The sequence below is a fragment of the Antedon mediterranea genome, chromosome 2, assembly GCF_964355755.1.
Source record: "Antedon mediterranea chromosome 2, ecAntMedi1.1, whole genome shotgun sequence".
In the NCBI taxonomy this organism is placed as follows: Eukaryota; Metazoa; Echinodermata; class Crinoidea; order Comatulida; family Antedonidae; genus Antedon; species Antedon mediterranea.
In genome coordinates this window covers 39,547,241-39,559,175 of record NC_092671.1, presented here as the reverse complement: position 1 = coordinate 39,559,175, position 11,935 = coordinate 39,547,241, and the positions used below count along the sequence as shown (strand labels likewise).

At 32.6% G+C, this 11,935-nt stretch overlaps 1 protein-coding gene across 1 annotated transcript; it reads right to left on the bottom strand.

The window, feature by feature from the left end:
- Positions 1-663: 663 nt before the first annotated feature.
- On the bottom strand, positions 664-8,290 carry LOC140041171 (uncharacterized). The gene is made up of 11 exons (XM_072087595.1): positions 8,269-8,290; positions 7,258-7,443; positions 6,281-6,618; positions 4,760-5,267; positions 4,265-4,402; positions 3,377-3,475; positions 2,611-2,766; positions 2,246-2,341; positions 1,621-1,725; positions 1,101-1,175; positions 664-812 (listed from the first exon to the last, which is right to left on the bottom strand). Exons 1-11 carry the CDS (start codon positions 8,288-8,290, stop codon positions 664-666), a joined length of 1,872 nt encoding a protein of 623 aa, XP_071943696.1.
- Between the last annotated feature and the right edge of the window lie 3,645 nt (positions 8,291-11,935).

Genomic DNA, 11,935 nt, shown 5'->3' with positions numbered 1-11,935 from the left:
AGATTTTCAAAACGATGATAATTATGAAAATGAGGTAAAACACAATTGTTATTATTATTTATACCTTATTTATTTTCACTAATATTTTTTTTAATAATTGTCTCTTTATACATTTATTGTTACTAATTAATATTTTCTCAACTTTATACATTGTCACTATATTTTGTCAACTTTATACAGTGTCATTGTAAGTCATCTAGCAGCCTTATAAATAAATATGCACGATATAATACAAACTTAGATTTGATAGTACTTTAGCGTACACCATATACTTAAGTAAAGTATCTTGCCTAAGAATACAAGCGATGTGGCGAGAGTTGGATTCGAACCACGATCTCATGATCAGTAGTCCAATGTCCAACACACTGTACCACACACACTCAATGGCCACAACAATTTTAAGTTTATTTTTACTGTATTTAGTCAATGTATTGATTAGCATAAGAATATGCCATCTGCAACATATTCAATTGTTAGTTATTTATTCCTCTATGGTATGTTAAGACTCATACTATAAATTACGTTCTAATATAAAATTTAATATATACAAATTTATTTCCCGTATCATGTAATACTAACATTTACTTATTTACTTATATAACAAATATTATAGATATTAAATAAATATTAAAAAGTATATAATAAATAGTTTGCTTAATGACTTTAAGGAGCTGGTTCTATTGAGAAAGCTGGAATGTAGCTCTGGTATTTAGGTTGTTGTTGTCCATCGTCAGGAGGGCGCTCTACCATCAGTTGAGATTCAGTAGTTGTAATTTCATCATCCAATTGTGTTTCAGTTTCGATAGTAGTTTCTATAATGCAGAGTGTAATACTTTATTAGCAAAGAGACACACCTGTAAACCAGCTATACAGTATAAGGTTTATCGCAAATAGCTTGATTCTGCGAGGAAAGTCATTGCACAATGCATGATGGAAAGGGCTTGGGAACAAACGTCACGACGTGCACATACAAACATATACCTTATATGATATTGTTAATTCAATTCAATTCAAACTTTCAGCTTTCTATTACATGCACATACATTAATAGAATCTCAATAGACATAAATATCTGAATGTTCAACAAAAAGATATCTTACCATTTTCAGAAGTAGTTGTTGCTTTGTTATCAGATGACATCATACTCTTTAGTGTTGTTTGATTGGGTCTAGTTTCTGAATTAGATGTATTATTAGAATGAAATAATTGTTTTTATTTATTTAATATTGATGAATAGTAACCAAACTTTTAAATTAAATACTATTTAATAATAATAATAATACGAATTTATAACGCGCCAATTCCAGCAGTAAGTGATCAAAAGCGCGGTGTATGAGAGAGCTCAATCTGAAGAAAAAGATGAGTTTTTAAGGCAGATTTAAAGGCGATAGTAGACGACCATGATCTAATAGAGGCGGGTAGGTCATTCCATAAGCGATACGTATAAGCTACAAGTGGTTTGTTTTGTAACAAATAAATTGTGTACATTTTCTGTTTTTTAAATATGAATAGTCTATAATATGGTAGTGATATGATATCATCATGTCTATATATGGGCACATCAGATAAATTGGTTTGATAGTGTAGACAGAGCTTTAGAATTAATAGCATTTGACTGACCTGTCACATGTAGGGCTGCACATGCGCACATTAGACATCCATTATCATCTTCTTGAAATCCATTTTTGCAACTGCCTATTGGACATAGGTCAAGAGATCGACACGCTAGGTATAAAAAATATAAATTTTGCAATTAACATATTAAAAGTATGTTATCCTGTTCAGTGAACATTTATTCTTATAATATAATAGTATATAAAAACAAGTAGTATAAGGATTATATCAATGTCTGCTGGTAGTTCCTAAGACTAGGACATCCACATTTTATGGTGGAAGAGATTTTACTGTGGCAGCTCCAACTCTGTGGAATTCCTTACCAATTTCAATCAGACAGTGTACTAGTACTACTCTAAACTCTTTCAAGACCCAGTTCAAGTCTTTCCTTTTAAAACTTTTCATTAATATAAATTATTGCCACTTCTCGTCTGTTTTAATTTATGTACAGTGCATTGAGAGCTTGCTTATATGCGCTATATAAGAATGAACTATTATTATCTATGCAAATTATGGTATATAGTAATATTATTATCTTGGATTTTGACTAGAATTAAACCTAGAACTAATTAATAATAAATAAATCAGTAGAACTTACTACAGTGTCTAGTTTAAATAAACATGAACTCACGTGGTGGTGTTACGCATATGCATCGTTCACAACCATCCTGTCCCTTTTGGTAGCCATACTCGCAATGTATCCGACAGTTTACTGATGGACATGTCACTAATGTCAAATAAAATGATTAATTTCTTTATACCACTATAAAATTATATTACATTGACAATTACAAAGAGGTCTTCAAAGTATACAATTTAAAAAAATCAAGGAGAAAGTGATTAGACAAGTTAAGTGTTCTAGAATGTTTCAATGCCAGTGATATGGAAGATACGTTTAAATTCTCACTAGAAAAATGGATCCTTTTCCCAAATGTTCTCAAACCTACTAAAATGGAGAGGAGTTGGAGTCTGATTATAAATGTTTTAGGCTCTCACCTGGTTGAATAACACATTCACATATTTCGCATCCGTATTCATCTTCTTGAAATCCCATATCACATGTTTTGTCGCAAATGTACACGGGACAGAATTCACTTGAACGAAATCCGTAATCCGTATCGTTGATTTGTACTGACGTCGTGTTCTCTATACCTGTGTTAAAACAATGACTTAGTTTATGTAAGTAAGACAATTGTTATCCGCTAACTTGGTCCAAATGACGAATAATGTTGAAACTTCATAAGAAACATTCCCAATACAATTGTGGTCATGTTGATACCCCATATTATGTGTATAATGCATGCAGTAGAGAAAATGTGTATCCCGAACAAAAGTACAAACTCTCTCACTTATATATTGATGTTAATATTGCAATACCCTTTCACCTAGACTAGACAAAAATATGTAAAAAAATATAAAGATGTCAATTAAAATATTATTGGACAACCCTTTCATCTTTTCAAAAACATATATACAAACAGAAAAAACATAGAAGTATTTCTTCAACAAAAAAAACGCCGCTCATCTTACGATAACTACATGCATTTCAATATTTATCAGCAAATGTTGTCATAGACTCTCTTTCCCCAGACGTGCTTTGGGGTGTGCGCATGCCCAGTCCGAATTTTCAAATACCCATTAATTTTTTCAGCCGTAATAAACTATAAGCTACCGCATGGTAACTGTTTCCTAATGAATAAACTGCATAACGGGGCGGCGCGAAAACGTCATCAACTAAAACAACACAGTAAGATTTACATACCTGTAGGTATGATACATATACATCGATCGCAGCCATCGTGTCCTTTCTGATATCCATATTCACAGTGTATCCGGCACTTGATTGGCGGACATGTTACTTCTATAATTCACAAACAATATCATTTGATTGAATGATAATACTATTGTAATAGTAAATCCATCTCGCATGATTCATAATTTGGAAATAGCGGAAATATTTTGCCAAGTTAATACCATTGTAGGCCTAATATACTAAATCTATATAAGCATGATTCATAATTTAAATACACTACACATAGTCGGCATAATTTGGTAAAGTTGTTAATGCAACGGACCCAATATTTAACAAAATCGATTTAGCCATAACTGCTGATTAATCAAAATAGGAAGTTTATAATGTGTTTTGACTGTACCATTTAATAAATTCAGCCTTGGTATACATTTAAGTTTATAATGTGTTTTGACTGTACCATTTAATAAATTCAGCCTTGGTATACATTTAAGTTTTTCAGCTTGTCCCCCGTAATGTGTTTGTATTAATAAGTCCATAAAGTTCTGTACACTATCAAACTTTATGTGACAAAAAGTGCGATGTGCCCAAATATGGTAGTAATGTGCCAAAATATGGTAGTGATGTGCCCAAATATGGTAGTGATATGCCCAAATATGGTAGTGATATGACATCATCGTTTCCATGTATGGGCACATCACATTTGTTTGTCACATAAAGTTTGATAGTGTAGACAGAGCTTAAAACATTTATTTCAATCTTAAAATGATTTTGGCGATTTCAGATTAAAACAAAAGATGACTGTATGTTACATGCGAAAATCGTTATTAGGCATGTTGCACATTTAGACCGTATACTGGTATTTAGTATTTGGATACGAATATGTTACTATTTTACTACCTGGGTTACATTCACACAATTCACAGCCAAGTTCGTCCACCTGGTATCCAAATGAACAGTTCTTATCGCACATGTAAACAGGACAGAACAAACTGGAGGAAGATTCGTCAGTTGGTTCAGCGTATGTCGTCGTCGTACCTGCTTAAAACAACATTTAAACAAACGTATGCTTAATACATAACTTATTAATATGACTAATAGTAATAATTCGCAGATAGGTGTTTAAGCATTAATAAACATAAGGAATATGGCATATGGCATAAGGAATAAATACCATTATATACAAAGAAATTATCAACTTTTAAGTTTACGATAAGATTACTAACTTTCTGTTTTTTATTGTTTCATATTTTTATATATTTGTAAAACGAGCAATGGATTTCCGAAAGGATTAATAAAAGATAATTTAAATTTTGAATTCGAATGTTATTGTTGAACTACGGTATTAGGCCAACCATAAAGATGATTAGCCGCGCACTTATTTACCATACTTACCATGATTTGGAATAGTTGTCTCATGTAATCCACTACTTGTTGTATCTTCAACTTTGTCAGTTGTAGTTTCAATGTATGCCGACATTGGTTGACCAGTTGTAATATATTCAGTCGTTGATTGACTAGTTGTACTGTATCCAGTCGTTGATTGACTAGTTGTACTGTATCCAGTCGTGGATTGACTAGTTGTACTGTATCCAGTCGTTGTTTGTTGGTCAGTTGTACTGTCAACGCGTGCAGTTGTTGGCAAATTTTCATTCGAGTCTGGTGAATAATCTAGCGATATGTTCCATCTATCTACTTTCATAGCTCCGGAAAACGACTGAACTACCCCATATCGATTTTCAAGAAATCTAAGTAAAGTGGGCGTATCCCCTACACCACCACTGTCGTTTCCAAAGCCCCACCCTGACTCCGATGATGTTAGTTTTTCCCAGTTACCAATGGTACTTCCAGTTGAACGAATGTTTATAGACGGGTCTGGTTGGCCATATAATCCACTTTCAATCTGGAATCAGAAATGTAGGCCTAATAACATTTTTTGAAATGGTATAATTGCTAAACTTTTAAATGTTCCTCAACCTTTATGCGGCTGAAGTTAATACTTTAGTTTATACTTATAGTTCGTACTTTAGTTCATACTTTATAGTTCGTACTTTAGTTCATACTTTTATAGTTCGTACTATAGTTCGTACTTTAGTTCATACTTTTGTTCATACTGTTATAGTTTGTACTTTAGTTCATACTTTGGTTCGTACTTTTGTTTGTACTTTAGTTCATACTTTAGAGTTTGTACTTTAGTTCATACTTTAGAGTTCGTACTTTAATTCATACCTTTATAGTTCGTACTTTAGTTCATACATTGGGTCGTACTTTTGTTTGTACTTTAGTTCATACTTTTCTAGATTGTACTTTAGTTAATACTTTAGTTCGTACTTTAGTTCGTACTTTTGTTTGTACTTTAGTTCATACTTTAGTTCCTACTTTTATAGTTCGTACTTTAGTTCGTACTTTTGTTCGTACTTTAGTTCATACTTTAGTTCCTACTTTTATAGTTCGTGCTTTAGTTAATACTTTAGTTCATACTTTAGTTCCTACTTTTATAGTTCGTACTTTAGTTCGTACTTTTGTTTGTACTTTAGTTCAAACTTTAGTTCCTACTTTTATAGTTCGTACTTTAGTTCGTACTTTTGTTTGTAATTTAGTTCATACTTTAGTTCGTACTTTTATAGTTCGTACTTTAGTTCATACTTTAGTTCATACTTTAGTTCTTACTTTAGTTCATATGTTATAGTTCGTACTTTAGGTCATACTTGAGTTCATATGTTATAGTTCGTACTTTAGGTCATACTTGAGTTCATATGTTATAGTTCGTACTTTAGTTCATACTTTTATAGATTGTACTTTAGTTAATACTTTAGTTCATTATTTAGTTCATACTTTACCTAACCCAGTGAATTTTGGTGAGAGGAATTCCTATAATAAGTTATGTTGATTTTTATTTATTTTGTTTAAACTTACAATTACTAGTAAATCAATGTGTACTGGTGATTTCAGATTCAATATCCATCTAACAGCTTTATACGAAGCGAGTACCAGTACCACTTCTTGTGTATCTTCTTCAAAGTTTGTGCTAAATACATCAACTGGTACCTCTCCAACATCGCCATGTTCCACTCCACGATGCATTGATATCACATGCACTTGCCGTTGCGATGGGTTTGTTTGTCTGATGCAACTGTTTGTCTTCAGACGGCGTAGGCCCATAAACGCGTTGGCTGCTGAACCGTCGTAACCCGCTTCTTGCACTTTGCAACCCCCAACTTCCGCTAGAAAACCAAACTTGTGATTAATATAAGCTTGGGAAGAGTGAAATTGTAATTTAACTTTTCCAAAATATAAGCTTTATAGGAAGACATTTATAATGTAATTTATTTATTAATTACGTCTAATAATATTAATCTATTGAATTATTAGAATAGACTTTCTCTCTTTTTTTCACCATTTGAGAAAACTAACGTGCTAAAAGCTTAATAAAAAGATTTTAAATAATTGAAGATTTAAGATTATACAAAAAAAATAGATACATATTTTAAAATATTTATAGTTATTTTCGTTAAACTTATAATCAGATTGTGTATCACAATAATCTATTTTTTTTAAATGTATATGAACAATTAGTAGGGACATTGAATATACTAGAGTCAGCTGTTGTGTTTCAGAATGTAAGATGAACAAACAGGCACTGATAAGAAGTATAGATAAATGTATCTTTAAACTTTGGATCAGCCCAGTTTGTTTATACAATGTCGTAAACTTTGCCGGTACCACGGAGGGAAGTATAGTTCGTTTATGACCAGCAAATGTTGGAACCAACAAATCTCAAATGTTATAAAAGAAGTATGATGCGTTGTTCAGAAAAACGCTCATACCGATACCATTTTAAAAATATAAATAATTTATTTAACAGAAGTTATTTTCATGACGATGGTACTTACGTCGACATGTACACGGGTTATATCCTTTCTTGGTACATAAGCACCTATTGTTAATACACTGTGCTTGGAAGTTCCAACATACTGGTTCAGATATCATAGCTACTTGAATACACGAAGGGGCTTCGGGGCATGGGTCTGTAGGCAAGGTACTTGTGATGGTAACCATAAACTGTACCACCATAATACCTATAAATGTAGTAAACGAAATATAAGTAACATTGTATAGTTGACAGTTGGACATTTTAGATTAATTTATTGTTAAAACATTTTGTTTATTTAGAAACATAACAAACATGAGCACATTTATTTACCTTTAAATGTAGTAAACGAAACAAGTAATATTAGATAGTTAGTAAGTTATACATTTGGATGATTGCTGAAATAGTTTTTTTTTTGTATTTATATCTAGTAGAAATACCATGGAAACATTTATTTTTCCACGTTCCAAGGTTTTAAAATATTAGCATTGGCACTTCAAGAAGTTAGTTTTTACGTCAGAAAAATGTTACCAACTCTGAAGTAGGCCCTTTTATACCTAATTGTACCTATTACTACTTGGAAAATTGTTGTTCATGACTTCAAACACGTTCACGGCTCTAGACCACCGAGCTTGTGCGGATGGCTAGGATTACGTCCGAATCCAAGTAAGAAGAATTATACAAAGTGAATAGTCTTCATAAAAGTATAATGAAGATGAAAGTTATTGTAATTAAGTTATAATCATAATTGTAATTGTTTGTAACTACTGTGAAGTAGCTTTGCGTCAGGGTGTTGAGTAATTGGTCAGGCTAGTGATCAGGAGGTCGTGGGTTTGAGTCCCATTTGAGAATTACTTGCGTATTTTTTTCGCAAGTGTTCTCAATGTACTGTACTTAGTATAACGTACAAATTACTTCAGATTAGGGCAAAACATCTAGGCCTTACCAATACGTTTTTATAATCGTTGGAAAGATCAATAACGAATAAAACAAAACAAAAATACAGAAAACAATGTTAGAGAAAAATACTTACTTAATTTGATAAAATATGCCATGTTTATTAAAGAATGTCGTCGTTCGTTTTAGTCTCCTTGTAACAATGATCCGATGTGGTTCAAGTATTAATTGATATATTCACCAAGAGAAAGTCGTCGTATCCGGTCTTCTAACTAATCTTCTTTTGGTTCTTACCAACACAAGATATAATATATGTCAAGGTAACCAGATTTGTATTAATTCGTTTGTTATTATATTCTTACTACGCATATCCAGTTTTGTTTGGTTAATAATTTAAATAATAACAACACAACAACAATATAAGTCATTTAGTGGTTTAAATGGGATTACGTCTGATTGCGTTGCTTATATTCAATCTTTATTTTGTCTTAGTAAACAGTAATGCATAATCTTATAATGAAATGCAATCATCCTGATATTAACAATATTTATGGTACTTTGGTATGATATTATTTTCTCTTGTTGACATCTTAAAGCTCTGTCTACACTATCAAACTTGTGACAAAAAATATGATGTGCCCATATATGGACATGATGATGTCAAATTAATATTTGGACATATCACTACCATATAATTATGGGCACATCACATTTGTTTGTGTCACATAAAGTTTCATAGTGTAGACAGAGCTTTAGAGAATTATTGAAACAAACCTATATTCGTTCGTTTATAAACCCACAATTAGGAAATGTAACTTTGTTTAGAAAAGTAAGTAAGTACTTGATCTAAGTCTACTACGTATTGCTATTGTATTATTACTCACATAGAGACTACTGATGGCAATATGATGACTAAACACAAGGAAGTGTAATAACTTTAGTTGTAATGTTTATTGTTAACCACCAATCTTAAGTCTTAATCTTAATTGATCCATGTGTCTACTAATGGTTTACGTGTGTAGATTTTTAAACCACGTAGATGCAGTTGGTCATTCACCCATACTGTCATCCAAGCAACAAAGCGCGCCAATCTTACATCATCATCAGGCACACTCACGTGTTACCCTGTTCCAGAGAGAACAATAAATTTTACTAAATAATACGCCATCGTCAATGTAATGCATTTGGGGATGAGTTCATCATTTCCAGACTAAAGCTCTGTCTACACTATCTACTATTTGACGAAAAAGGTGCGATGTGCCCAAATAATGGTAGTAACATGCTTAAATATGGTAGTGATATGATCCTGTCCATATTTGAGCACATCAAATTTTTTTATCACATACAGTTTGATAGTGTAGACAGAGCTTAAGAGTTACATTTATGCATAATACGTTGAGAAAAGATTACCACGCGCGTTAAAATTCTGATAAAAATGGGAATTTTTTTAGCGCGCGTCAATAATTGCTCGCACGCGCTTCAACTTTCTTTCCGTTTTGTGGTGGTAACATTGACATTTTCAACTATATTTATTACAGACGTTTGACTATCGTGCTGATGTGCTAGATGTAAATGATATCGGATTAGTTAATTTCGAGAGAAATTTTAAGACAGGAACTGAGAATCAAGTGACAGGAATTCACAAACAGAAAGTGAAGTTCTTGTTTTAATGCAACACTTTATTCTACAAAATCCTTTCATTACGTACAAAATGTGATTGTTTTCCAGCAACGTCCACAAATCAGAATTTACGAATCAGACGAATGAAATATATATATCATTGTTAACTTATACAAAGGCAACAAGCAGATCCCACTATGTTATTTACATTAGTATAAAAATATAAAACTTCTTATATATTATTAGCATTCCAAAATTATCTAGAAGATAATTTTACTGACATTTAATTTAAAGAAATCTGCGCAAGCGCATCATGCACGTACGTTAAGCTCTGTCTACACTATCAAACTAGTTTGACAAAATAAGTGTGATGTTCCCAAATATGGTGGTGATACGACATCATCATGTCCATATATGGCCCCATCACATGTTTTTGTCAAATAAAAGTGTAGACAAGGCTTCAGTCAAATGTCTACCTTTTGGTTAGTATTGCTTTTGGACTTACGAAAACCAAACAATAATTAAAGAGCTTTATGACAAATCGGTATAATTAGAAACAAAATTCGACAAATGATATAACGCAATAAAATACTACCTACGCGTCGCTAACAAACTATATAATGCCATGCCGTGCAGGTAACAAGTATATTGCATTTACTAGATTGGTTTATTTACATCTTAAGACCTATTGTATTTTAAAAATCGTTTTTAATTCTTATTAAAAGTAAATTCCTACAATATCCAGCTTGTAGTGTTTACTTTTATTTGCAATTGTGTCACTTATAAGATGTTTATGCATCCATCAATAAGACGTTCGTAAGTAATTGTTATTTTATACCAAAAAAAAAAATAGTTTTGTCCACTTAAGCGTGGTTCCCACTAGCGACGCAACACAAGGACGTAACTTCGCTTGTCATTGGTTAAAACGCTCGCGTTGCGTTTACGTCCTTGCGTTACGTTCTAGTGGGAACCAAGCTTTAACCATACTATTTTGCGTCAGACGACCCTGTCTAAGCTGAACATCCGTGTTAAATATTACATTAGTATGTCTACATTAAACTAATTGATCTCAGTCAAATTATACTGTTTTACTACACATTTATCTGTCTTAGACGGTTAGAATGTTGTATTAACCAAGCCACAATGAAGTGTCTATTAATAAAGTGAACTTTTATATAAACCTACGTTAATGAAATTCATGCGGATATTCCTAAATTAGATTGTAACGCTAAACTTATATAATTAGTTCCACGTGCTAAGTGTGTTGTTGAGACAACTAAGCAACAAGATTTTTCCGCCACGATATGTCACTGCATCGTGCCATGTTAATTTGTACATATTAAATTCGTCTAACATGACGAATACTTTGATTATAATTCAAGTTCTCATCCTTACAAATATTGTGAAAATAACTAATTACCTCGGTAAGGTTTTTCTTAGGAAACTATATTATCTAGTTTTCCACGTATACTACGTGTTCAGTACCCCAACATTAATATTATCTTCTTTAACGTGATTGGTTTGTTAGGCTTGGTTCCCACTAGAGACTAGAGATTTGACCAATCGCAAGCGATGAAATAGTCAAACTGTTGCTTGTCATTGGTCAACACGCTTGAATTGCGTCTACGTTCTTGCGTTGCGTCTCTAGTGTGACCAAGCTTTACAGTTCTTCATAACTATAACGCCATGGTATATTTTTAAATTTCCACCATTATGACGTATATTTAAGTGAAATATCCATTTTTTCTCCTCTGCTTTTGATCTATTAATTGTAGGAACCTGAGGCGTTGCTTTCTAGCTGCCACTAGATCCTCACTAGCTCTTCTACCGCGCCGTTTATTTGGATAAACCAGACGATCATAATCGTGATTTTCTGCACTTAACGTTGGCGCCAAAGCTTCGTAAACGGATGGCTTGTTATTTGTCACCTTGCTTGTGCTCACAACCTTTTCTGGCTTTTTGGATAAAAACAGGTTAGGTAGTCTAGGAGATTTCTTTCTAGGACTTGTGGATGATTTAATAGCATAATCATCGCTTTTGTTCAACCACGATCGATCGGGTAGCGTATCATGTTGTTTGTAATTAAATCGAAGCGCTCCATAGTTTTCACTACACTGTCCAACTGAGTAGGATCTCTTTGAGCGGTCAACACGATCGTACGTACTTTGATCATCGTCTGAAAT